The sequence below is a fragment of the Drosophila persimilis genome, unplaced genomic scaffold (genome assembly GCF_003286085.1).
Source record: "Drosophila persimilis strain 14011-0111.01,24,50 unplaced genomic scaffold, DperRS2 tig00000000-arrow-pilon, whole genome shotgun sequence".
NCBI lineage: Eukaryota > Metazoa > Arthropoda > Insecta > Diptera > Drosophilidae > Drosophila > Drosophila persimilis.
Window position 1 is genome coordinate 13,089,145 of NW_020825288.1, and position 26,221 is coordinate 13,115,365.

Consider the following 26,221-nt stretch of genomic DNA (forward strand, 5'->3'; position numbering starts at 1 on the left):
AGTGTTGCCGCCTCGCAGTAAGCTCTTCGATTTGCGTTTATCGAACTAGTACCAGAAGCAGGGTGACCGTTATGGTATTTTTAGTACTTTTCTGTATTTTTTTTAGGTCAAAATTGAACGGTATTTCAGTATATAATGGTATATTTTGTCAATCTCATCTATCTATTAAATTTTATTTTCAACGGTATACGGAAATCCAATAAAAGCAAGTATTTAAAATAGGCCAGTCAAGTAGAAAAATTATTCATCAATCGTAAAAAACTATGTGGGAATAGTTTAATGTTCTATATAGCTAATAATATTCGACGGAATATAAAAATCGAGGAATAGTTTCCAATCCTTGACAGAGAACGATTAACCTATTATAAGCCAATGGGGTGTTTCGATTTGTCACCGAAAATAATGAAAATTTAAAAATTTTTAACGCAGTTTAGGTGAAAGATATAGTGTTTTTTTTTAAGTTCAGAGGAAAGATGGCATGAATCTACATAAAGAACTTACAATCGTTAATATTTTTCGCCATTTACCTCAAGTAGTTGAACTATTTAAGTATAGGGGGCTTAAGTGGGCTGTATATTGTTTTTCACTATTGTTGTTGAGGGCAAATACAAAACCAATCGCCGTAGCAAGTATTTAATAAGCCAGTAGAAAATTGATTCATTAATCGGATACAATTATATGAGCAGGGCTGAGAGATCTATCTAGCTTATTCCAATCTAACTAAATGGCCGTGGTTCTATAAAATGTACGACGCTTTGGAACGATGCCCGGGCGCTTACTGTGGGCGGTCCTATAATAATGATAATGACACTTGGAGCAACTGCGGTGTCTGTCCCAGAGGATCCCGGGTATGTTTTCCATCTCGTAGCGCTGAGATTCCTGGAGTTATTTGATCTTTCTTCCCTTTTCAGGTGAACGAGAGCTATGCCTGTTCGCCATGTCGCGACGAATTGAGTACATATTCGTGGCTCTATCTGGGCTTTATGACGATGCTGCCGCTCATGATGCACTGCTTCTTCATTGACATGGACGCCAAGGACCGCAAGTGAGCACAGCAGACCATTAAGGATGTGCCTTTGCTGAAGCTTTAATCCATGGCAATTTCAGGTTTTCGCGGAAGCAGCTAATCTTAACAGCCAGCGCGTTTGTAGAAATAGCTCTATCTGCCATTTTGGCCACATTGTTCATGGAGCCTATGTGGGAGCTCCGATTGTACGCGTGCGAGGTGCGGAAGCTCACCGACTGGTACACACTGTTCTACAATCCCAGTCCCAACTACGAGGCCCGCGTCTATTGCACTCAAGAGGCTGTCTATCCGCTGTATGTACACAATCTGTAAAAGCTATATACAAACATTCTATATATGTACCGTTTCATCGTGCAGGCAAACTATTGTGCTGGTATTTTACTTTCTGTGTCTGGTGACAATGTTTCTTATACGGCCCGCAGTCTGCAAACTTTTGGATGTGAGGGGCAAAAGCAAGGCGCCCATTTATTCCGCGCTCTACTTCCTACCTTTGCTCACCTTTGTCCATGCCCTGGGCTGTGGCCTGATTTGTGAGTGCATAGATTGAGAGAAGAAAACCAGACTAAATATCATTGTCTTACAGACTACTCCTTTCCGTATCTTAGCGTGGCCATTTCTATGGTGGCCAATGCCATACACTATTCCCTCAAACTGGACCAAACCCTTAAGGCACTCGTCTGCTCCTCAGTATGGGAATTGAAGAATGTGGTCATCATATGTAAGCAAGAGAAGCGGTACTCAGAGTGAGACTATTGAAATTTTCCATTTATATTGTACTTGCAGCTGTCCATTGGCTTTTGTTGGCTTATGGGATATCTTCGCTCAACTATCACTATGCATTCCTGTGTCTTGTGCCGTTTCCAACGCTGTTCTACATCCTGACTGTGCGTTTCACCGATCCTGGCGAGTTCCGGGAGCTGGAGTCGAGAATTTGATGCGGCAACGTACAAATGCAGATCTTTCACACCCGCGGGACCACCAGACGGTCGACTGTTGTTATCTATGTATAGTATGTAGTGCGTGTGCTCGTGTGCGTGTCATTTAATTTATTTTTGCACTTAGCATGTACGTAATTAGTAGTTATAGTATATATTTATCTGTATTGTAACGCCATCATCGATTCACGTTTCGTTTTAATTATATTTCACATTAATTATACACATATAGTAATATTAAATACAAATCATCAGTTTTCCCATCTCTAAAATAGTTTTTACACAATATATATTGGCTACATATTGAATTTTGGACACCGCGCCGCGCTACAATAAGATCTAGTCCAATATATCCTTCCTTCTCCTTCCACAACTGACTGCGGGGGTAGGGGTAGGATTTTGGGGGTGTTTGGGGGGCATCATAGTCGTCGTAGTCATTATATTTATATTTCAAAATCGCAAGCCATACAAAATAACAGAGTCAAACAGGTTCCAAGGAAGAAGAGCACACAGAAAAGGGCAGAGCGGACAAAAAACCAAATCAATATATCCCATCCGATAGAATATAAAATAAGTTTCTTTTTGGTGGATGGCATTGGATGCAGACTGGAGGTGCTGTGATCTGATCTGGATGTCGTCGCTGCTGCTGCTGCTCGCTGCTGTTGCTGTTCATTTTGAGTTCAGTTCCCCTGGGAATCCTCTATTCAGATGTAGTCTTTTCGCTGCCGTTTGCCGTTTTGTTGTTATCCTGCAAGAACTTCAAGCGCCGCTCTCGCAGCTCATTTAATTTGGAGGAGTTGTCAGCGACCTCTGCCTCGGAATTCCCTAGGCTCTGGGTCTTTGTGGCCGTGGAGGGTACATCATCCTCGTCTGCGCCCAAATCCTCAATAGTCACTCTCTCTGCACCATTGCCAGCAGCGACTACGGCCACTCCTGATCCCAGCCCAGCAGCAGTCTTAAGCTGGCGAGCCTCTTCCTGCTGGTTCCTAGCTGCCGCCGAGGTACTGGGCATGTCATACACTGAAGGAGAAGCCGACTCGGCAGCTGAAGCAGCAGTCTCAGCTGCAGCAGCAGGACTTTCTGTTGCATCACCTGTCGCTGGAGGTGCAGCTGGGGTGGATGTTGAGGGCCCTGCAGCTAGCTGCAAGCGTGCCGTCAGAGTCTGGTACTGGTTCATCATGATCCCCACCGAATCCAGCATTAGATTTATGTTCCCCAGCAACTAAAACAAGAGTGCGTTAATTCCAATGGAGCATATGGCAAGACAGTCAGACAGCTTACCTTGAGACGCTGCTCGATATGCTTGCGCTGGTCTCCCTCCATGGCGCGCAGCTCATCATCGCTGAATCTGGATAGATCCTGGGGCATGGGCGGCGGCGGTAGTGGTGGTGGAGTGAAGTAGGCAAAGTGTGGCGGCATCATGAATGGCGATAGCATGGGCATGGGTGGAATCGGCGGTCGAGGTATGCCAAGGTTGGGCAATCCATTCGGCAAGCGATCTAAGGGAGACGTTTTTTTTAGCGAATCTAACGAGGTGGAGGGCAGGCGCAACTCAAATACTCACTGGCTTCGGCGAACAGTTCCGAGAAAGTTGCAGCTCCGTTCACTCCTGGCCTCCTGGCTCGTCCCATATTGCCATCGAGATCGAGCGCAGCGGCCGCAGCTGCAGCCGCAGCAGCAGCCACAGCATTAGGATCATCGTTTCCTGCAGGCTGTACGCCGCCAGCTCCTGCAGCAGCGTTTGCCCCGGCTGCACCAGCACCAGCAGCATCGTCGGCTGCTCGGGGCATGGCCACAGAGTTGACGGCCGGTGTGCGCAAAATGTTCAGACGACATGTGGGACATGTCTGCTGGCGCTGGAACCAAGAGCGCAGGCAGGTGGTGTGAAAGATGTGGCCACAGGGCAGCTTCTTGGAGTGATTGACCATGTCCTCGCGACAGATAATGCAAATGTTGTCGGACAGGCGCAGCTCCTCGGGCGTGGCATCCGGATACAGTGTGTTCATGTTGCGAATGGCCCGGCGGGACATGATCACATCGTTAAGAGCCTTTCGGAAATTTCGTATGGTGAAGAACATGGGCCGGAAAACGAACATCGGCAGGGCATAGATCTTGGCCATGATAACCACGAACAGCAGATAGAGCACAACTTTGATGAGGCCAATCACCAGCTCCGTGTACAGCAGGAAAACTGCCTTGTTCTCCCAGGGCGTGTCCGTGCGCATCTCCGCCGCATGCAGCACATATTTAATGGTCGTGCTGGCGATGACCGTCAGGAGGATCGCGTACTCAAAGCCAAAGACCAGCTGCACTGTGGGCCCCCGCACCAGGGTTGAATTGTAGGCGTGTATGAGCAGCAGATAGTCGAGAATACCAAGCATGGTCAACAGGCTGCCGACGCGTATGTGAAACAGCCAACCGAGTACTGGGGAGCGCTCCATCTGAAAGCGAATCGAAATTAGAGGGAGTTAAAGGTATCCTTTGATTAGAAATTGAACTTACATAGTCAACGCGCTCCTCGGCCAGCCAATGGAATGATTTGAGAAACAGTAGCACCGTAAACAGGGCCACAAATTGAGGATTGAAGTCATCTCGGAACACGGTGAACGCCAAACAGGTCTCGGTGAGTGCATACCAGAATCGCTCCAGCAAATGCTCGAACTCGGCAGCACGCAGGGTTCCCAGGAATATCTGCAAAATAAATAATTTAATTTATTAGGACTGATAGTTGCGCCCCTCCCAACCCCCCATCGCAGCACTCACCTTGCGCAGCAGTTTACCGAACATAAAAACAATCACAAAGAACTGGATGTAAATCACCTGAAATGGATGGAGACTTGAGAACGGAGAACTGGCGGATAAGGGAGCTTTACTCACTGCCATGGATGCATTGGATTTGGTGATGTAGACCACAGCGGGATAGAACTGCTGCTTCTGAAAATATGCATTGCCAATTACGGCGCTGGTCAGCGCCATGCAGACCGATGATATTAGCAGCTGCATGTTCTTGCTGTTGGTCGCAAAGGCAGCCAGCTGGCTGATGGTTTCGAGGAAGATATTAATTTTGGCTGCCGCGGGTTATTGCTGCTTGGATTTTTTGTTCCTATTCTACATGTATGGAGCTCTGGGCTCCCCTCCACTGTCTTTCGAGGGGCTGACTGCGTTCAGGCTGGTCACAGAGACTCGACTCGGTCACAGGCACGACACGATTAAAAAGGTCTCTCTATTTGACGCTGGAATTTAGTTGGGTTTATTAGCCAAACGAACTGGGTTGCTTTGCCATCTAATTTTTCTATTCTGGAATTGTGATTGGTTGTGCCTTAGTAAGCGTATTTATTTATATTTTTATTTTTAACTGATAATTACACGTACGTACCTACGAATCAGAGTTGTCAACAGTGTGACCCTCGGAAATATACCGAACATACGTCACAAATTTCGAAATATACTGACGAATTATTTGTATTCAAATTCCAGCATTGATATTCAATTGAATATGGTACTGATAAGTTAGTTTTAAACCAGTCAAGTAGAAAATTGATTCATAATTCGGATACAATTATATAAGCAGGGCCAAATTTTCTATATAGCTGGTAATATTCCACGGAATATCAAAATCGAGGAATATATACGGTATTACGGTATATTTTTAAAATTATACGGTATATTTTGGTATATTTCTGATGGTCGGACGGTATATTAAAGATAAATCCGCGGTCACGCTGTTTGTCGGCATTTCATTTAGTTTTATTCAAATTTTAATTTTTTAAACATTTACAAGGTTAGTACGCACGCAATTTGAGGAATTTTGTTTGGTTTTTGTTCTTTTTTGTTGGCTGAAAGCCTCAGTACTGCTTTACAATTGACTAACCAAGTAGTTTCGGCATTGAGTGACCTCCACTCCGTGGTATCCATTCCATCCTCATTTTTCATGCAGGAGCCCCATTTGCTCCATATTTTTTCGGGCTCAATTTGTGGAAATTTTCGGTGTAGATGTACGTGAATACTGTTAAATAATACATGTGTATCAGGTCTCCGCATGAATGCCACATCTGCAGATATGGGCGACCCCCGCAAGAACGCAAGAGAAAAGTGCACAATCATCAAGTTTTCATGTTCTTTGTACCATTTGGCCTGATATCGAAATTAAAGTAGCATTTTACATTTTACAGCAGTAAGCCATACCCATGCCGCGTCCTGTAAACACATAGATTCCGCTCTCCACTCGACCGAGTCTTCTAAATTCGCAAAGTTCTGAAATTCAAAGTCATGTTCTTGCTGCAAAGAATTCAGAGGTCTCGTCCACAACTGAACAGACTTTGCCACATACGTATCCGTGCCGGCAGCAGTCTCAGCCTTACGCTAAACGCCCCCAGCATCGTCAGAGGTGCCGGTGCAGACCCCAGAAACATTGTTAGACCCGCGACACAGTTGATTCGCTACAGGTATTCCGCAGGTTTAAAGGTATATTATCAGATCTAGATAAATGTCATTGTGGTTTCCTATCTTTACAGTTCGAGTGCAAATATTCCACAACCCGCTGAGATGCCAAGCAAAACGTCGCACTTTGTGTTGCCAAATACGCAGCCTATTGCCGATTTGGAGTGCAAGAATGCCTTTGAGAATCTGACAGACAAGGAGAAGCTCTATGCCCACTACTTCAGCAAGGCGTCGTGGGATGGCGGACTCATTGCTCTCATCCAATCCAGTCCCGAGGCGCCATTGATCTTCTCCCTGCTGCATCGCATCTTTGTGGCCGAGAAGCCGGAACAACTGAAAGCCAAGGCCTTGGCAGCTGGCGTCACTGAGGATGAGTTTACGGTAGGAAAAGCAAAGAAAGACTAACGAAAGGAGACTCAATATTCGATGTCCGAAATTTCAGGGCTTTCTAGTCTACGCTTGCGGCGTGTTCGCCAATGCCGGCAACTACAAGGGCATGGGTGATAGCAAGATCTTGCCAAATCTTTCCCCAGAAAAGTTCGAGGCAGTCGTACGCGCTTCGGGTGCCTATGAGGCCAATCAGCGTGTGGCCAAGATCTACGAGAAAGTCAAGGGTCTAATTTATGCATTGGAATCACGTAATGAAATCCTTGGATTCGCACCGAATGGCATTACCACCTACTGGTCGGACAACTGTACCAAGGAGGACTCGGATATAGTCAACTCCTGGCTGACATCGAAGCGCATCGAGCCGTACATGTGCCGCACCTTCAAAATCGTGGAGGAGGGCAAGACCATCTACGATATCAAGCTCGGATCGGTGGCCGACTCCGTTAAGGATGGCATTACGCTGCCGCTTGAGGAGTACAAGGGCAACAATTTCCGTGTCACCCGCGGCGACTACCGGAAGCTGCTGCAGCGCGTTAATCAGAATTTGCTGGAGGCCCAGAAGTATGCGGCTAATGAGAATGAGGCCAAGATGATCGAGCACTATATCAAATCCTTTGAGGAGGGCTCTCTGGACGAGCATAAGGACGGTTCCAGGTGGTGGATCAAGGACAAGGGACCCGTCATTGAGACCTACATTGGTTTCATTGAGACGTACAGGGATCCGGCAGGTGGTCGCGCCGAATTCGAGGGTTTTGTCGCCATGGTCAATAAGGAGAGTTCGGCTAAGTTCACCGAGCTGGTCGATCGTGCCGAGCAGCTGTTGGAGTACCTGCCTTGGACAGAGCCATACGAGAAGGACTCGTATCTGAAGCCCGACTTTACCTCGCTAGATGTTCTCACCTTTGCTGGCAGCGGAGTGCCAGCTGGCATCAACATACCAAACTGTAAGGAATTTATACATCCCAACTCCCAAAACGATATCACCATTAACCACGTTGCCATTTCCCCCCTTATAGATGACGAGATCCGCCAGGATGAGGGATTTAAGAATGTATCCTTGGGCAATGTGCTAGCCAACATCAATCGCAAGGATCCCATTCCATTCCTCACCGAGGAGGACCAAACGTTGATGAAGGAGTACAAAGTGAAGGCCTTTGAAGTGCAAGTGGGTCTTCACGAGCTGCTGGGCCATGGCAGTGGCAAGCTGTTCCGCATCGATGAGAACGGGGCCTATAACTTCGACAAGGAGAGCACAAAGAACCTTATCACGGGCGAACCCATCGCCAAGTGGTATCTGCCGGGTGAAACATACGACACGAAGTTCGGTGCCATCGGTTCCTCATACGAGGAATGCCGTGCGGAGGCTGTGGGTTTATATCTGTCCCTGCAGCGGGACATCTTGGAGATATTCGGCTTCAAGGATGCCGTCGAGCAGGACAACATCATCTACATCAACTGGCTAAGTCTCATCTGGAATGGCATGGGTGTGGCTCTGGAAATGTACAATCCCAAATCGAAGCAGTGGCTGCAGGCCCATTCTCGTGCTCGTTTTGTCATTATGAAAGTTCTGCTCGAGGCGGGCGAGGGTCTGGTAACCGTCGAAGAAACGGAAAAGGGCAAGGATCTGTTGCTCACGGTGGACCGCAGCAAGATCGAAACCGTCGGCAAGAAGGCCCTGGGTGATTTCCTCACCAAACTCCAGGTGTACAAGTCCACGGCCGACATCGAAACGGCCACGAAAATGTACGAACACTACTCAGAGGTTAACGACAGTGGTTCGCATCCTTGGGCCCAGTGGCGCGATATATGTCTGGCCCACAAGAAGCCACGCATGATCCTCGTCCAAGCCAATACTGAAGTCAAGGACAAGAAGGTGGAGCTGAAGACGTACGAGGCCAGCCACGAGGGCTACATTCAGTCCTGGGTAGAGCGCTACCCCACCACGGACGTTGACGATCTGTTGGACCAAATTGTTGAGCAGGACAAACAATACTTTCCAACTGCATTTTCAAAATAGGAAACATCATATAATCGATCGTTAATATTATAAATTCATCAACTTTTAGTATTTGGAAAAAACCAATTAAACTTTTAGTCATTTGATGACTTGAAAAAGTGTCTTTATTATTTAGTAACAAGTGGGCAAGCCCGAGGGAAACAAGTCCGACAATTTGAAGTTGACAGGTGGTGCCGCCCGATGATCAGGACGGAAGCCCATAAGTGCATCATGATTCAGGAGGGGATACTATAGAAGAAAAAGGTCGCAAGGGCTGCCATTGGCCAGCTTATTGCGAATTTAAAGAATTCTTAAGTTGACGAATTTCCGGCGTTCTTCTGCAAGGGGTATGACTATGAAAAGGTGGCGTTAGATCGAAACCTGTCATTCAGCCCGATGCGCATACAAGGACCTGTCGCGATTGAAAATATAAACAAAACGAATTACCTTATATTACTGCACGTTAACCACACAGCGGATCACAAATCTAAGTAAGCGATCGTTGATCTCAGCTGGCTCGACGCCTTCACTTATATTTTGTATTAATAATTTTTGTTTCTCTTTCTCGCGTTTGTTGTTATCGTTACCGTCAACCATGACGACCGGCAGAGGTGACCAACAACCGAAATCGGCCAACGATGAGTTGCCAGCAATTTTCATATGCGGAAAACCTAAATTTATTGTTCCTGGCGAGGTACCGAAGGCTCACGACTTTCACAGTCGAATTTATGCAAGCAATATGATGGCCGATCTGGATGATTTGAAGAGAAGCGTCGCTCTGTCCAAGGAGAATCCCATCCACCGTGATAACTTCGAAAAGAGGGCCATTTCGCAGGAGCTGATGGAAATGAAGCGAGCAGAATTTGTGGAGATGAAGCGGCGTCAACAGCTCCGCAACGATAGCGAGGCATTGCGCATGCTGGAGGAGCAGCTGCGATCGGCTGCCATTGCGAAAGATCTGTCAGAGCGCATGTCGGAGCAGTGCCGGTCGCGCGCTCTGGCAGTGAGAGCCAAGGCCATGGGACAGGAGAGAGCCGCCTTGGAGCTCATGGAGTTGGCCCAAGAGGACGACAAAATATTGGCCCAGAAGGAGGAGCAGCGAAAGCTACGCGAGTCTCTCGCTCGCCAAATAGAAGAGAACCGACTGCGCCGTCAGCAGGAGGCCGCAGAGAAATTTTCCCAGCGTGAGCTCAACAATGCCAGGCAGAAGCAAATCGAGGAGGAGGACCGAGTAGAGCAAGAGGAGAGGAATCGTCAGAAGGCTCTGGATCGCCTGAAAACTCTTCAGTTTATGCAAGAAAAAAAGGAATACAGAGATATGGAAAAGGCTCGGGCCAGGGAAGAACTGAAAAAGCTGCTCCAGACGCAGTCCGAAGTTGAGGACAGAAAGAACAAACTCGAAGAGGATAGAGTGCAGCTTATGCGCAAGCAGGAGGAGATTAGTACACGCATTGGTCAGCAGCTCTTCCAAGTGGAGGTAAGTGCCCCAAGTCTTCGCTCCAGCTTCTCTCACACATTGAGATTACTTTTTTGTTCTCGTAGAACGCAAAACAAATTAGAGACCTCCAGCTATTGGATCTACTAGAGGCCGAGTACAAGGCCAAGGCGGACCTACGTTTTCGCCAAGATGTACAGGAGAAGACAATGTCGCGGGATCGTACGAAACAGGAAATGGATTTGTACCGCATGGAAATGCAACAACGAAAAATGGATGAGCTGCAGATGAAGCGGGATGAAATTTCCGCCCGCAGACAGGAACTTCCCAATCAGAATGAGGAGACCGAAAGAGAGGAACAACTGGAGGCGTACCGAAAGCGAAAGGCGCACGGTGCTATGCTCCTCTCGATGATTGAAGACAACCATGTGAGGCGGGCGGAGGCCACAGCCGAACATCTTCAATACTTTAATCTGAAAAAGAAGTCAGACGCCGAACGGCACGCCTTTGAGGAGAGCGAGCGTCTCCGTATGCTGTCCGCCGTGCCGAAAACAGTTCTTCCCTATCTGCCCAAAAATGTCTTGTCCAAGGCAGAGCATGAGTATTTCGGCCTATCAAACGAGCAGCAGCAGCGCCGGCTGGGAAGCGGAGATTGCTAGATTGCGATTGGTTCACAATTTTGGCGCAAATCCAAATTGTAATCCTACAGGGGCAGTGTTATTTATAAGACGCATAATTGAATTAATATACATATATCATTTTAGATGTAACAACACGCCCAACCGATTTTTCATAGGCTAAAAATTATATAAATATCGGTTATTTGCATTTTATAATTATATAATTGATTTCAAAACAATAAATAAACCACAAAGCACAACATAATAATAATAATAATAAACATTCCATCCTTAGTTAATCATAGAAAAATGCTTGATGTATGTAGATGTGTTGAGCCGCATAAAATTCACGTTACCTATTAGATCCTATAGAAACTATACACCTTTGTTCCTTCTGCTTTGTAGATCGAATTATTCCTTGCATAACCATTTGTGGTCTTATGCTCGGGTTATAGTTTTTTCAACCATTTGTATCAACTATTAGTTCTCTTCCTCTTCTTAAAATACTTGTACTATCTCTATATGTAAATTTGAATGCATGTTTTGCCTTAACATATATGCCTTATATAAATATGTCCACACTCATAGCGGATATCTGTTGACCAGCAACAATGACAAGGATTTATGCTTTGACTTTATTTGCCAAAACATTATTTTAGATACAATACAATAAAATTGAGTATTTCAAATAAACATATATTATATCGAATTGATGCATCAATCGGGAAAAAATATGTGTTCTCTGCTGATTTTCTTAGCTAGGCTAGCATTATTAAACCGAATATCAAAATCAAGGAACTTGACTTCCGACCAAAAAAATTATAAATTTTAAAGAATTTTAGCGCATTTTAGCTAAAAGATATCATGGTATTTATTTGTAAGTGAACAGGAAGGATTTGGATGAATCTACAGGAACAATTTTACAAACAATAATTTTTCCGCGGTTCAACGTTTTATTAGAGGGGGTTTTAGTGGGCTAAGTTTATTTTTGTCATCAGTATATTTACGGTATAACAATTTAGATCTATTAAATTTCATTTTCAACGGTATATAGATATCCCACAAAAGCAAGTATTTAGAAAAGGCCAGTTAAGTAAAAAATTGATTCATCAATCGTATAAAATTATGTGGGCATTGCTAAATGTTCTATATAGTTTGTAATATTCGACGGAAGATCAAAATCGAGGAATGTGAATAATTCCTCTGTATATTTTGAAAATGAGACCGTATATTTTGGTATTTATTTGAATCGGGTATGAATCGGCAATAACCGGTTCACAACAATGAGACTCAATCCATACACAATGTTGCGGGAAACATTAACTTGTAAACCGTTTTTTATTCCAAATACAATACATAAAATTAATTAAAAGTAGTTAATTTTGTAGAAATTGTAAACATCGATGGGATGATTCTATAGCTCTATATAGCTTGTAATATTCGACAGGAGATATTTATGGCAATACCCGGTTCACAACAAATGAGTCCCATTCCATACGCAAACATGTTGCTAATTCCATGATCAGATACCCTGGGGGAAGTGGATGTTATAGAACTGAGAAAATGTTTGTCATCCCGGGCTCCAATTAATGCAGAAACTAGTCAGTCTCTGGTTTCAACGATATTTTGCAGTTCATCGTCTGTCTACAGAGACCAAGAACTGGGACTGGGATCAGGATTTATATACAAACACCTAATCAAATGCATGAATAGACCAGAAAAATGCAGTCTAAAACAAGGCCTTTATTATTTCCATTTGAAAGCAGCTTGAAAAACACTTTCCTTATATAATATTTACGAAATAGGGTATACAAATTCCCATACCCTGGTCGACAACAAATGAGTCTGCAAATACCAGCGACATTGCAACTGTTTTTTTGTTGAACCCTGTTCTAGGTAAAAAACAATAAAACCAAGAAACATAAGCAATCCAATCTTGTAGAACATTTATTCATCAATGGAATAAAACTATGTGGACATGGCTGAGGGCTTTAGTTAGCCAGCATTATTCAACGGAACATCAAAATTGAGAAATATGTATAATGGAACTTTAAGTCGTCAGTATATTTACGGTATATTTTTAAAGTAGTTGTTTCGGTATATTTCTGAGGGTCGGACCGTATAGCATATTGGGTCACACTAGTTAATGGCGGACCGTAAAAAGTGGGAGTGATCTTTGTTGTTTGTGCGTCTAAACAAGAAATTGTACAATTGTTAAAGGGCGTTGCACCAATTATAGTGTTTTGGCGAAATGCTCGGGCAAGTGTTAATAATGCGGTGCATTGCATAGAACGCGAGGTGCGCGACAAAACGGCAAAAAAAAAACTGAAAATTCCACAAGCACGATTCTCATGAACACGCAGACAATACGCGGAAGCGTGAATAATAGAAAAGAAATAAAATACGAGGCAACGGCGAACTTTGTACGCTGTTGCAGTGTGCTAGCCGAACCCGAGTGCAAGTGAGAACATACTGAAAATACACACATTAAAACCCCGAAAATAAGAAAAACGAGACGGAAACAAAGAAAAACTCAAAAATGTCTGCTGCACAGCGTTTGAATGCCGCGGAGAAAGACCTGGAGAAGTTCATCAAATTTCTGGCGCTGAAGTCCACCCAGGTTGTGGTTCAGTCGCGTCTGGGCGAGAAGATCCAAACGCAATGCAATCCGTTGGCGGGCAATGACTGGTTCAACATTGTGGTTCAGGACCATCCCGAAGTTATGGAAGAGACGAAGCGGGCGTTGGCCCTGAAGCCTAGCGAGAGCATTCTGCAGCGTCTGCCACTGTGTGTGGAGATATCGCTGAAGACAACGGAGGGCGACCAGATGGTTCTGGAAGTGTGGTCTCTGGATCTGCTGCAACCAGCCGCTAATGGCACCACCGCGAATGGGGGCGCGACCAACGCTCGCGACGACTCCAAGGCGGACATAAATGGTATAAATGGCGAGAGCCAGACGCTAAAGGCCTCCCACGCCATCTACAGCCGCATGGGCATAATGCTAAAGTCCCTCATCTCCCTCACCCGGACCACGCCCGCATACAAGCTGTCGCGCCGCCAGTGCCCGGACTCGTACGGCATTTTCTACCGCATTTATGTGGATCGCCCGCAGGTCCATACGCTCGGCGAGGGACACAAGAATGTGAAGATTGGACAGCTGCACACGATTGTGGGCTCGCTGGTCATGTCTGTGGCGTATCGCACAAAGATGACCATATCCCCGACGACGGCCCAGGCCCACCAGACGGAGAACAACATCATTATGCTCAAGTCGGATCATTTTCGACCAGCCACCGATGCCAGCTCACCAAACACCCAGCAGATACAGACCCACGCCACGGCCGTCGCGAAGAAGTTGGGATTGGGTGGGCTGAACGCAGCTCTGGGCTCTGGGGAGAGGCGATGCATTGATATAGAGAAACCGCTGCGTCCGGGCGCCTTCACGGACATGGGCAAGCTGCGGCAGTACACCGAGGATGACTTTGTGCTGCCGGAGACGCCGCCGTTTGAGTGGCTGCTGCGGGGCCGACAGCGACACGAGAGCACTGGCAGCGGCTGCTCCATGGAGTCGCTGAACCGCCTGGACAATGTGGCCAGTGTCGTGAGCAACAACATGAACAACAACAACAACCATACGGCGAATAATTTCAACCACAGCCACAATCTCAACAACAACTCAACGGGCTTCAAAAGCTTCGAGAAGCAGCAGGCAACAAATGGAGGAGCCAACTCATTTTCACCCATCAAGAGCCTGCTAATACCCGCCACCGCCTATCGCCACCATTCGGAGCCAGCGCTAGAGCCCCCCCCAGACGACGACAATCTGCTGAAGGAGCTGCACTTTCCCTTCGCCTCGCCCACATCGCATGTCAACGATTTGGCCAAATTCTATCGAGAATGCTATCACGCCCCGCCCCTTCGAGGCCTCAACGAGCTGCAAGCGGAAATCTCCAGCTCGTCCAGCTCCACAACGCCCGCATCGAGCAGCTCTGTGGCCGCCTGCGGACCCACAGCAGCCGCCGCAGCGGTCGCCACCAGTGCAGCCGATGCCAGTGCCCTGGACGATCTATCGCGGCAGCTGGAGCAATTCGAGACATCGCTAGAGGATTACGATAAGCTCGTCTCACAGTTCGGACTGACGGGCTCCTCATCGTCGGGCAGCCGCAGTAGCGGGGGACTGCAAATGAGCAACTGAGTGTCAAGTCTGAGTGCGACCGCCTGCGAGGGGAGTTTAATAAGTTGACCTATGCTAAGTTGCGTCATTAGTTAGACTCTATTTATGTATGCCATTGTGTTTAGTTGAATTGGTAGGCTGCTACGATAATATGCTGTGTAAATACTATGAATGTAGGCTCTGTAGGCTATAGTTCCCGTGTAAGTTGTACATAAGACGGCGGCAACAGCTCGTCAAGTGAGAGGAGAGCTCTTGTCACGTTTCAAAGTTAAGACCATAGCCACAAAACACACAGATGCACCGGCAGGGGCATATGGTATAGGTACATACTATATACATACATGTAGGGTAGTAACTTGGGCGTACACGTCGCTTGTTTGTTTGTTTCTTTGTTCAAGTGCCTTCTGCCTGCTTGTAAGTGAAATAATCATCCATGTGTATATATATATAACTCTAGATAAGAGCGCAGTTAATGGGAAAGCTATAAAAAGCTATCCGTGCACACGCATAGATACCATCCATAAGGTTGAGTAGTATAGCTAAAGTATACCCTGCTTGACACAGATATGTATAGAGTGGCCTTCTGTTTGGAAGGTCTATGCAAATGCTTATGCACTTTGTAATCGGCAAATGTGTTGCCCCAAGACTTTAAGCATAAAGATATATTGCAACTATCGTTTGTACTTTGTAAATCAGTTAGTGTTTTGTATTTGAATTCATTTGTCTTTGATCTGTTATTTATTTATTGGTTTCCGAACTGCTCAAAATTTGCCTACACATGAGAATCGAAATTCAAGTAATATACTTACGCATTAGATTAATCAGTATGATTAATAAGAGAATAAGAAATTTATACATCTATATAAAATATAAACAAAGAATAAAAGCAATTGTTAATCGAAACACACAAATCAAAGCTCTATTTTGCTACAATTCAATTATTTTCCAGTTGCAGCTATGTATGAAAGGAATTGGATTATCTAGAATTGGATATACAAGCATGTAAACACCTAAAGCATTCCACATCGGATCACACCTTTAAAATATTCCGGAGAAGGGGGTCATGTGATTTGATAAGCTCTCCCCACACCCCAAAGGGTTTGGGTTTTGGGTTGGGGTTGGGGTTGGGCAAACCCCCCTTCCAGATCGTGACTGCCTTTAACCGGTTATCAATGTTTTCATTTTGCATATTTACTTAATCTGTTATTCTATCATTCAATTAAGTATTGTATAATATACGTCAGAGTCGAGAGTTGTGTGAGGAGGTTGTTGATTTAGCTGGATTCCGCTGCACCTCACTGACACAACCAGCAGCAGCAGCAAAACAAGAAGAGAATGAATAGAACATTTGGAAACCGAATATAGAGGTACCCATACCTTGCATTGTTCGTGTGGCTGGTTAATAATAAAGTGATTTGGATGTTCAAGCTGATCAAAGATACCAACCTTTCTTTTTGCATAGCAACTAGCAGATCAAATCATAACCGTAATGCCATCTGAAAGGGTATAACAAGAAGAACCAGAATCAACGTTTGTTGTTGCCGTTATCAATTAGCATGCCATGCCATGAGTGCTCACACAGCTGACCGATCTCACACTTGCTCTTTCTCTCTCTATCTCTTTCTCCATGCACATACACACATCCAAATGACTATGAATCTCCAACCTAATCTCCCAAACACTGTTGCGCATTCTTCTTGTTATGTATGTATGTACAGAGATTGCAGTTTTTGATTTTTATTTTGCTCTTTTCATTCCATGGCGAATCAACGTCACTACGGCAACGACATCTCTAAGGTTAAACCGTTTTATTTTTAACTAAATACATATATGTACATACTACACTAGAATAGGTTGTATGTGTGTGTTTCACTATTTTGTTGTTCTGGCTGAACCCGCAAGTTATCTGCTGTTTTGCTTTGTTGCTGATTCTCTGGCTTTTTGAGAGCTAAGCTAAGCTAATGACATTGCCCAGAGTGCAAACATATGGACAGCTGTGCACGCGTTCCCACTCCTTCACGTGAGCGCAGGTAGGGGGAAGAGTTTGGGAAATGAGTAAATGTGGCTGTATGGGAGGTTTTCAGGTGCCAAAAATACACAACGGAAATGAATGAGTTGTACCCATCATAACATGGAACTTTACGATCGCACCTCGCCGCCAACAGGTCGCTAGTTGTGCACTCAAGTCCGCAAATACATACATACATACATATTCATATGTAAATACATACATACATATGTAGATTTTGTGTTTGCTTTCGTTTTAATTGTCGAACATTTTCGTTGTCTGCCTTTGCCTTTGTTTTGCTGTTGCCAGGCGCAAAAAAAGTGACGCGTTGCCAACAACTGAAATTATTTGCCATTGGCGGCGGAATGGACTTGCATACATATGTATGTATGTATGTACATACATACATATGCACGAGTACATATCAAATGCAGACATTGCCAGACGGCAAAAACCCTGCTCACCCAAAGGGGAGGGGAAATTACTCAGCTCCAATGCCCACAGCCCCCACAACGCCATCCGGCGACCGGTTAGCTGTCTCGGACGTGGACTGATTGTTGCACTCTCTCTCGCTCTCGTTCTCTCTTCTCCGTCGCCCACGCACTTTTAATTGAATTACAGTGGGAACTCTCTAGGCTAGGTCTCAACAAGGTGTATACAACTCCTACATACATAGATCGAAGGCCAGCTGTCAGTGGAATTTTTCAGTGCCCAATGGTTGGTCGAATTAGTGGAGCTTTACTGTACCACCATTCACCGAGAAGGCAACGGCATTTTTCGATTGTATTCACGTGCCGGTTCAAAAAAGTGGCCGAGCCGAGGTAAGTGTTCAGGTAAAACGTTCCCGCAAGGTGGATTTTTTGTTTCGAAATTGCTCGATAAGCAGCCCACAAAAGCAGTAACGATAAGTAAAATATAATAAACCAAGACCGAAAAGATAAAGTTTCAAAAAACCAGATGCAATGCGGACGCGGTCAGCTCTATAATTGCGCTTTTATGCAATGGGGCCACATTTTTGGAATTTTTATGCAAAGCTCTAACAAAAAATGAATGAAATGAATGAGTGTGCCTGCAAGCACAGCTCGTCAGTTTGTAACAACGAGCTCCACTGAAAACCCACAGATACATATGTACATATGTACATACACACGGCTACAAAAATGAGTTGTTCATCTGGTTTGCCGGCTTTGGGGACCAGCTGCAATAACAAATAGCATAATTGACTTTATTTTTAGACACCCACTGGAACTGCAACTGCAACTGCATCTGCATCTGCATCCGCCTGTACACACTGGTACGAGCGCGACAAGCATTTATCGCTTGATTCATACTGGTCTAAAGTCTTCTCCATAGGTTACAATAGTTCCGTCAGTGCTGCCTTGACTTGCCAAAAAAAAACACATTTTTGGTAAACAACATATATGTAACGTAATTTAATTACAGCTCCCCGCCCCCCGACAGACAGTCGGCCTCTTCCCGGTCGGCGTCGCTGTTGCTACGTGCCGTTTGTCTCGCAGCACCCAGCCCTAGCCCTGCCCCGCTGCCCTACAACTTGTGGTCGGTGGTGACAGTGGATTCCATTCCAGTGGATTCTGGTTCGGGTCGTTCTGTTGTTCTTCTTTCTCTCTCCCACATTCCGCGGCCTTGCGGCGAGGGCGCTTTTGTTTGTTTGTGTGTTAAAAGAGAAAAACAACTTAATAATAATTATAAAAAAGAGACAAAAGATATATTGATAGACAAGAGCGATGTAGCGGGACAATGCCTTACAAAGCGATACAAATAAAGCAGACCAGGCCAGACCAGACTGAACTGCAGCTGGAACTTCTCACATTGCGGAAGTGGGGTGTTACGAAAATATAACCCTCACCCTCGTCAGGCGGAAGTTTGCAGTACGCACAAACATCTAAATGGAATTCAGAGAAATTTCTTAACAATTAAAAACTATATACTCCCTGCACTAAAGTTGATCTGTTCAAATACATGCAATTTAATATACATCTTGTTCTTCTTTTCTTTGGCCAGTTTCTCCATCTGTTTCAATGTCAAGGGGTTTCCTACTAACACGACTCCTCCCCCCGTACAGTTTATATTAGCATAGAAAACTTGTTTATAAACAAATAACAATAAAAACTATACATGCATACATACATAGGTATTCTTTCTGATAAGGCACGTTATGAAACGATTTCTAAAAGAACACCACTTGCGGCCTGGACCTGAACTGATAAGAGAACGTAACAAAGAAACTGAAACTGTAGCTTATCATTATATTATCAACATTGTTGGGCCTGGCGCCATAAATACACACAAATTCGTACCAAGATAAAGCTAGGTCACCTTACCAAAGTTTTTCAGCATTGTGGAATATAAAAATTCAAAAGCTGCCGCTCAAATAAGCTATCGATAGACGTTAGAAAGGTCTATCGAATAATAATCAATAACAGCATCGATTTCAATATTATAACCACCACTAGCGATCAGCTGTCGCGATTTATCGAAGCACCACCATCTCAATTGGATTTGGCGCTCAAGTTTGGTGGGACTTTTTGGGGATTTTCTCTGGGATTTTTCCCCTCGACAATGTCCCTTACATTCCATACTCACTTATGTACGTTTTCTTACGTTTTATGCTGCTGGCAACATTAATTTGTATGGGCCAGACTCTTGTTCCGCGGATTGAGCAACATTTTACATACCCTGGGAAATGGATATTATAGAACTGAGAGAATGTTTGTCATCTAATGCACCAATAAAGGCCAAAACTAGTCAGTTTCTGTTTTAAAGGTATTTCAACGATATTTTGAAGGTTTTGGTCTTCTTACAGAAACCAAGAATGGGTATCGAGATCGAGATATATTTACAAGGCCCTAATCACATGCATTAAAATGTCCATAACATAACAAAACATAACAATCTGAGATCATTTCTATATTAATTACGTTTTAAAAAATCTTGGAAAACCAGTTTCTTCATATGTATATCAACGAAATAGGGTATACCTGTGTCCAAACTCCGGTTGGCGCGACATTTCATACTCACTTACGTTACACTCCATATTCACTTACGTGGCCACTGTTTTTTTTTTACCTTTTTTGCTTAAACCTTGTTTTATACAGCATACAATAAAAGAGAGTATTTAAAAGTAGTCAATCGGATAGAAAATTTATTCATTAATGGCCTAAAATAATGTGGGCAGAGCTAATGGTTTTAGTTAGGCAGCATTATTCAACGGAATAAAGAAATTGAATAATTGGAACGATTTTTCTCTTACGTTTTATTCTGTTTCATTTGTTTGACCTTTTTCGCTAAAACCTTTTTTTACGAAAAATCCAATAAAAGCAAGTATTAAAAAAAGCCAGTTAAGTAGAAAAATGATTCATCAATCGTATAAAATTATGTGGGCATGGCTAAATGTTTTATATGATTCGTAATATTAGTAATATTCGACGGAATAAAGAATTTGAGTTTATACTACTGTTGTATGAGCAAAAGTGCCTTGTACGTCTGCCTACAGTGGCTTCAAATGACAGTAAGTCCTGATGTCACAGGGCACTCCCCAAAAACAGCCGCTGTTCCACGGCTATTCCGTGCTTTCCACCTTCTTCGCATTTACAGTTAAAGTCGAGCCACAGAGTCTGCAGCGATGCCGAAACGACAAGCGGCGCCCTTTGGCGCAGTTGTGGCCCACTACTCCCTGCCTCAGCCCCCAGAAGACGATTTTCATAGGAAAACAATTCAAAAAGGAGGAAGAAGAACAGACCCTGGACTGGGGGTAGGGGTAGAACAGCTGTTCGTCTGAGAACCGGATCACTGTCAACGGAGAGCGTCGTTCCGTGGAGATGCATCGTCTGTCGCAGTTCACCGACATCCGGGCCGTGTGGACGTTTCCACAACTGCATAGCCAGCGGGGTGACACGCAGTACTCACGACGTTTGCTCGTGCCCCAAGCATCTGATGCTACTGGATGACTAGGAGAACTACGGCGTGTATCCGGTCAGATAATTTTAGTAATGAAATGAACAGCGACTGTATATACGCCTTCTGGCGCTGTGAAGAAAGGACTGCCCGGCGGATCAGTTCAGCTGACAGTCAGCCGAGGGCAGCGACAAGGCTCTGATCTGCCATGGTACCACCTTTGACAACTGAGACAATGTCCACGATGAGGCCGACTGCTGCAAGCGGCCCGAAGACTTTCAGTGTCCCATCAACAAGGTGAGTGGAAAGACACGATATCTGCCTAAATTCTTAAACTAACAATATCCTACCTATATCGGCCGCCCGGCTCTGAGATGGCTGGCAGGCCTGCGCCAATGGTGCAGACGATTCGTTCGGCGCATGGCCCGGCAAGAGCCACACCGAGCCAATATATCGAGCTCTAATGGCTCCATCGAAGAAAATAAATAAAGCAGCAAGCATAGCCAAAAATAATGTAAAATCACTGCATACTGATATTCTTCTCGCAGGGAAGCACGCCGTCAAGCACTCCCTTTTAAAGACTTTGAAAATGCAATAGAGAACCTGCCGGATAATTCATTTCAGGGGCAACGCGACCAAGCTGCGGATGAAGATGGCGCGAAAAGACTCTGGACGAGTGTGCCAGGTTACCACTACCACAATGCCTTCTACAAGGACAAATGTGTAGTTGGCGTGTATTAACATATAAGGAAATGAATTAAGTGGAAATTGTTTTGGCTTAAACCTTATTTTAGACACAATTAAAATCAGTGGAGCCCTTCGGCCAAGCGTCAGAATTTACACAAGCGCAGAGCTGACGGGAACAACCACGCCATCCGTTTGGAGGAGAATCGTTTCCGATCCGACAACAACAACAAAAGCAATCAGGCGCAGCAGCAACAACCGGCAGCTGCCAAGGTAGATGTCACTCCACCATCCGAAGCATCCGAGGACTCCGACGACTCGGGCGTCAGTTGGGATGAGCTGAGCTCAGTGCCGTGTCCGATTCCTCTCGCCGCAATATCAACAATAGCAACGAAATCAATACAGATTAAATCCACGAAGCGGATCCCAATACCATACGTCGCCACCTTCCTTTTGGGCTGCCCCTGCAGCAGCAGGACGCTCTATGTCCTGCTCTGCGGGCACCAGTCCTTCCCCTTCGGCAAGCTCCGATTTTTCTGCCGGATCCACTCCAACATTTGTTGCGCTTCGTATTTTGATAATGCTGTAGATAAGCTTGAAAAGAAGCGCGAGTATGATGGGCCCAGCCAGGACCCCCACCCAGTGGGCGCAGTGGGAAGTCCAGACGACGACGACCGGTGGCTCAGGGGTCGGTGGCTGGAAATATCTGTATGCCTTCAGGCCGACTTTTTCCACATCCGCAATACACTCAGAAACCATCTTACAGGAAGGCACTTCATTCGCTATTCGGGAAAAGAAAACTCCTATGATTCGAATTAAACTGTTTTCAATTGAAATCGCACCTCTAGAAAGAACACCAAGAGCTCGCTGAGGCTCTGATCCGTTCGACACGAAGACACTGCATCCCGAAATTGAATGAAGACGAAATTTCGTTAACTGGAACAAACAATTTTGTAGGAAAAAATATATAATTTCCGCTTTATTTTAGATCCCTGTGGAAAAAGGTGACAACTTAAGTTTAGGAAATTGAAATAATCGAATGAAATTATGAGTTCAGAGCAGAGTGTCTCAGATAGCTAGAAATATTCAACGGAATATCAAACTTGTCAGTATCTGTTTAAAAGGTACTTCAGAGGCCAAGAATTGGTATCGGGATCAGGATATTAACGAAATAGGGTATACAAAGGCCTATACACGCATCATGTCTTTAAATACCAGCAATATTGCGACTGTTTTTTTTTTGTTGAACTATTTTGTTTAAGCCTTGTTTTAGTCAGAATACAATAAAAGCATGGACTAAAAACTAGCCAATCTTGTAGAAAATGTATTCATCAATGGAATAAAACTATGTGGGCATGGCTGAGGGCTTTAGTTAGCCAGCATTATTCAACGGAATATCAAAATCGAGCAATATGTATAATGGAAATTGAATTCGTCAGTGTATTTACGGTAGATTTTGAGAATGAGACGGTATATTTTGGTATCCGTATCAGACCGTATATTTTTATGATAAATCTGCGGTCACACTGCGCACCTGTTAAATTTTTTATTAAGAAGGGTGTTTTTGCGTTAAAAATCGGCTATTTTTGTTTGGAATTTACTCTATTGGTAATAAGAAAACCCCTACCAATGTGTTGAAGGAGTTAAGAGTGTCAAAATTGCCATTGAGATCAGTGAAATTCTTGTGTCTCAATTTGGCAAGACCCGTTGTTGTTGTTGGTGCTGAACGTCTCGGCCTGTGCTGGTCAATTTGGCTTGCTAAAACGGCCGATCGTGGGCAGAAAGGGAGATAAATCTGTGAAACAACCGGATCTAGCAAGAAACAGGCCAATTGGCCAGCACTTTCAGACAAAAACACACACACTTTTTATATGAAAATTTTGTTTTGCAGAGTGTTTCTCTTGCCGTGATCTAAAAACGTTGTACGTACGCAATCGCAATCCAATTGGCGAGCCGTGGGCAAGTGCAACAAGTGAAAGCCAGTTAAACAGATAGAATGCCACCTGTGCAGTAAGCTGAATATTCCGTCCACCCCAAAAACGTATTAACGTCCTTGGCATCGCCTCGCTGTGTCCTGCAATTACATCACTAGCACACGACCTCAGGCCCAGCAGTGACCCACTTGATTGCTTCATTCATTCATATTTTCCCAAAAACTCGTCCACATCGTAATTTGACAGCTTTTAATGCTAAATAATATGCAAATTAACTATGCTTTTGGCCAGCATTCATCCATTGTGCCATCTGCGGCACGCCTTAGACCCCAAAAGATGCACTTTTGGTGTTGTTAATGCGCCAGATGTTTACTCCATCGATGACGTCATGGACACATTCAAATTTATTAATAGACCCCTGCCGCCGCTTCTGTTGTTTACTATTTGCTTGTGTGTGTGTGTGTGTGTGTGTCCGTGTGGCGATGAGTGGGATTGTGTGTGTGCGTGTTGGCGGCAAATCCAAATTCAATTTAATTTATCAAAGAAACCATTTAAAAACCGAGAAACTGCCCCCATCCGAACATTTTAACTCTTGCACCTCAACTGAAATTCCGAAAGCTCCAGCGAGCCCAGGCAAAAGGAATGGCGTAGCTTTTGAATACCCTTGCAGAGGGTATCACCATTTTTCACAGATTTTAGAAACCTAAGAAAGGCAACATCTAAAAACCATAAAGGGAATCCATAAACCATCCGTCTGTCCGTTTCTATGGAAAATATTCCTCAGAATATCCGTCTGTAGTTTCAGGTGTCTTTTCATAGAAAAATCAATCTGCAAGGGTATTTAAAGGGCCGCCCAAGCCTTAAATTACTTGGATTGGGACCCTCTTGTCTGAAATATGATTCATCAAGCGTCAGTCAACATTGGCTGATAAGGCCGGCCGCATTCTCTCCATTCACTCGCTTCATGCCCAGCCCTAAAGTTGTGCTCATTTGTGTCTCAATTCTTAAAATCATAAAACCCAACCATGATGTACTCAAAAGCTGAAACGTAACCAATCCCGCACTTTAGAGCCATGAAATGATGGCCACTTATGCTGATCTCATCTTCTTTTTTGACATTGCAGAGTCCAGGCCGTGAACATGTCGCTGGGTGCAATGCATTGCACGCGTTGCGCCGACGGCTTCGAGCCCACCGAGAAGATTGTCAACTCCAATGGAGAGCTCTGGCATACGCATTGTTTTGTGTGAGTCCCAGATCTGCTCGTTTTGTATTCCCTTCTGTATTCACGCTTTCCTGCGGCTTGTTTTCAGCTGCGCTCAGTGCTTCCGACCATTCCAGGATGGGATCTTCTACGAGTTCGAGGGCCGCAAGTACTGCGAACGTGACTTCCATGTACTCTTCGCCCCCTGCTGCAACAGGTGCGGGGAATTTGTCATCGGACGCGTTATCAAGGCGATGTCCGCAAGCTGGCATCCGCAATGCTTCCGCTGCCAGTTGTGTGCCAAGGAGCTGGCCGACAGCGGTTTTATCAAGAATCAGAATCGCGCTTTATGCCACGAGTGCAATGCCAAGGTGAAGGCAGAGATCACCGGTCGCTATGTATGCCAAAAATGCCAGTAAGTTCCGGCCCAGTCTTGGACACTGCTTATAACTTTTTAATCTAATTTCGGATGAATCTCCGCAGCGGCCTTATTGACGAGGAGCCACTGCGTTTCCGTGGCGAGGTCTACCATGGCTATCACTTCAGTTGCACGGCCTGCGGCACCGAACTCGATTCCACGGCGAGAGAGGTGAAGAGCCGCCCGGGGCTGGCGGCCAACGATATGGTGTGTCCTCTAATTACTGTCTTTCCAATTGATTGATTCCCTAACGCTGCACCTAATCTCTCGCACAGAATGAATTGTATTGTCTCCGCTGCCATGATAAGATGGGGATACCTATTTGTGGGGCCTGCCGTCGGCCGATTGAGGAGCGTGTGGTCACTGCATTGGGCAAGCACTGGCATGTGGAGCATTTTGTGTGCGCCAAGTGCGAGAAGCCTTTCCTGGGGCATCGGCACTACGAGAAGCGTGGCCTGGCCTACTGCGAGACGCATTACCATCAGCTCTTTGGAAATCTTTGCTTTGTCTGCAACCAGGTCATTGGCGGCGATGGTGAGCAAATTAACTTCCCTAAACGATTTCCTTTTAATCCTTTTTAATTTCTTATCCCTTAACAGTGTTCACGGCCCTCAATAAAGCCTGGTGTGTGCATCATTTTGCCTGCTCTGTGTGCGACACGAAAATGACTCAGAAATCCAAGTTCTATGAGTACGACGAGAAGCCCGTGTGCAAAAAGTGCTACGAACGCTTCCCGAACGAGCTGCGGCGCCGCCTCCGCACTGCCCACGAGATGACAATGAAGAAAAACGTCTAAATCGAGTTCAGTCAAATCCTGGGGCTGCTGCATGCCAATCCACACCAAAACAGTGCCTTTTGTCGTTGTATTCTCTCTCCGTTTTTGTCTATGTCTAACATCCTAACAGCATGTCCTGCTTTGTGTAACCCCGCCCCTTATTTCGTGTGTGTAATTTCTAATGTAAAAAACTTTAATCAACGGCAGCTAAACGCTAAGAAAAACAGACGAAACAGATGAATGTATTAACAGCTTTTAATGTTGTTAT

The 26,221-nt window shown here is 45.0% G+C and overlaps 6 protein-coding genes across 8 annotated transcripts; 5 read left to right on the forward strand and 1 right to left on the reverse strand.

Annotated features, from left to right (window-relative positions):
- Positions 1–627: 627 nt before the first annotated feature.
- LOC6587514 (JNK1/MAPK8-associated membrane protein) lies at positions 628–2,106 on the forward strand. The gene is made up of 6 exons (XM_002013494.2): positions 628–848; positions 912–1,045; positions 1,108–1,320; positions 1,385–1,557; positions 1,611–1,745; positions 1,811–2,106. Exons 1-6 carry the CDS (start codon positions 744–746, stop codon positions 1,960–1,962), a joined length of 912 nt encoding a protein of 303 aa, XP_002013530.1. The 5' UTR covers positions 628–743; the 3' UTR covers positions 1,963–2,106.
- A 284-nt stretch (positions 2,107–2,390) lies between these two features.
- On the reverse strand, positions 2,391–5,256 carry LOC6587519 (E3 ubiquitin-protein ligase HRD1). The gene is made up of 6 exons (XM_002013495.2): positions 4,840–5,256; positions 4,726–4,782; positions 4,465–4,653; positions 3,527–4,403; positions 3,244–3,461; positions 2,391–3,184 (listed from the first exon to the last, which is right to left on the reverse strand). The coding sequence occupies exons 1-6, from the start codon at positions 4,963–4,965 to the stop codon at positions 2,663–2,665; spliced, it is 1,989 nt and encodes a 662-aa protein (XP_002013531.1). The 5' UTR covers positions 4,966–5,256; the 3' UTR covers positions 2,391–2,662.
- An 848-nt stretch (positions 5,257–6,104) lies between these two features.
- LOC6587550 (dipeptidyl peptidase 3) lies at positions 6,105–8,907 on the forward strand. Its single transcript, XM_002013496.2, has 4 exons — positions 6,105–6,407; positions 6,477–6,783; positions 6,845–7,736; positions 7,809–8,907. The coding sequence occupies exons 1-4, from the start codon at positions 6,232–6,234 to the stop codon at positions 8,807–8,809; spliced, it is 2,376 nt and encodes a 791-aa protein (XP_002013532.1). The 5' UTR covers positions 6,105–6,231; the 3' UTR covers positions 8,810–8,907.
- A 309-nt stretch (positions 8,908–9,216) lies between these two features.
- Positions 9,217–11,053, forward strand: LOC6587526 (trichohyalin). Of its 2 annotated transcripts, XM_026995177.1 has the most exons (3): positions 9,217–9,279; positions 9,398–10,265; positions 10,331–11,052. In XM_026995177.1, the coding sequence occupies exons 2-3, from the start codon at positions 9,528–9,530 to the stop codon at positions 10,880–10,882; spliced, it is 1,290 nt and encodes a 429-aa protein (XP_026850978.1). In that variant the 5' UTR covers positions 9,217–9,279; positions 9,398–9,527; the 3' UTR covers positions 10,883–11,052. The 2 variants fall into 2 exon arrangements, with proteins under 2 accessions (XP_026850978.1, XP_026850977.1); XM_026995176.1 differs by lacking the exon at positions 9,217–9,279 and having other exon boundaries at positions 9,368–10,265; positions 10,331–11,053.
- A 2,329-nt stretch (positions 11,054–13,382) lies between these two features.
- LOC6587196 (autophagy-related protein 13 homolog) lies at positions 13,383–15,910 on the forward strand. The gene has a single exon (XM_026984572.1). It carries the CDS (start codon positions 13,383–13,385, stop codon positions 15,036–15,038), a length of 1,656 nt encoding a protein of 551 aa, XP_026840373.1. The 3' UTR covers positions 15,039–15,910.
- A 7,588-nt stretch (positions 15,911–23,498) lies between these two features.
- LOC6587562 (LIM and senescent cell antigen-like-containing domain protein 1) lies at positions 23,499–26,208 on the forward strand. 2 transcript variants are annotated; one of them, XM_026990919.1, is made up of 6 exons: positions 23,499–23,634; positions 24,683–24,802; positions 24,870–25,175; positions 25,244–25,385; positions 25,454–25,712; positions 25,778–26,208. In XM_026990919.1, the coding sequence occupies exons 1-6, from the start codon at positions 23,621–23,623 to the stop codon at positions 25,972–25,974; spliced, it is 1,038 nt and encodes a 345-aa protein (XP_026846720.1). In that variant the 5' UTR covers positions 23,499–23,620; the 3' UTR covers positions 25,975–26,208. The 2 variants fall into 2 exon arrangements, with proteins under 2 accessions (XP_026846720.1, XP_002013535.1); XM_002013499.2 differs by lacking the exon at positions 23,499–23,634 and adding an exon at positions 24,533–24,606.
- Positions 26,209–26,221: the final 13 nt, after the last annotated feature.

Excerpts from the sequence above, each read along its gene's own strand:
- LOC6587196 (XM_026984572.1), top strand. The coding sequence starts at position 13,383 with ATGTCTGCTGCACAGCGTTTGAATGCCGCGGAGAAAGACCTGGAGAAG.
- LOC6587519 (XM_002013495.2), bottom strand. The coding sequence starts at position 4,965 with ATGCAGCTGCTAATATCATCGGTCTGCATGGCGCTGACCAGCGCCGTA. Across the intron at positions 4,654-4,725 it reads TCGGTAAACTGCTGCGCAAG|ATATTCCTGGGAACCCTGCG; the intron begins GTGAGTGCTGCG and ends TTTATTTTGCAG. Across the intron at positions 3,462-3,526 it reads GGAACTGTTCGCCGAAGCCA|ATCGCTTGCCGAATGGATTG; the intron begins GTGAGTATTTGA and ends CGTCTCCCTTAG.
- LOC6587562 (XM_002013499.2), top strand. The coding sequence starts at position 24,584 with ATGATGTACTCAAAAGCTGAAAC. Across the intron at positions 24,607-24,682 it reads ATGTACTCAAAAGCTGAAAC|AGTCCAGGCCGTGAACATGT; the intron begins GTAACCAATCCC and ends TTGACATTGCAG. Across the intron at positions 24,803-24,869 it reads TGGCATACGCATTGTTTTGT|CTGCGCTCAGTGCTTCCGAC; the intron begins GTGAGTCCCAGA and ends GCTTGTTTTCAG.
- LOC6587514 (XM_002013494.2), top strand. The coding sequence starts at position 744 with ATGTACGACGCTTTGGAACGATGCCCGGGCGCTTACTGTGGGCGGTCC. Across the intron at positions 849-911 it reads TCTGTCCCAGAGGATCCCGG|GTGAACGAGAGCTATGCCTG; the intron begins GTATGTTTTCCA and ends TTCCCTTTTCAG. Across the intron at positions 1,558-1,610 it reads CCTGGGCTGTGGCCTGATTT|ACTACTCCTTTCCGTATCTT; the intron begins GTGAGTGCATAG and ends ATTGTCTTACAG.
- LOC6587550 (XM_002013496.2), top strand. The coding sequence starts at position 6,232 with ATGTTCTTGCTGCAAAGAATTCAGAGGTCTCGTCCACAACTGAACAGA. Across the intron at positions 6,784-6,844 it reads TCACTGAGGATGAGTTTACG|GGCTTTCTAGTCTACGCTTG; the intron begins GTAGGAAAAGCA and ends CCGAAATTTCAG. Across the intron at positions 7,737-7,808 it reads TGGCATCAACATACCAAACT|ATGACGAGATCCGCCAGGAT; the intron begins GTAAGGAATTTA and ends CCCCCCTTATAG.
- LOC6587526 (XM_026995176.1), top strand. The coding sequence starts at position 9,384 with ATGACGACCGGCAGAGGTGACCAACAACCGAAATCGGCCAACGATGAG. Across the intron at positions 10,266-10,330 it reads AGCAGCTCTTCCAAGTGGAG|AACGCAAAACAAATTAGAGA; the intron begins GTAAGTGCCCCA and ends TTGTTCTCGTAG.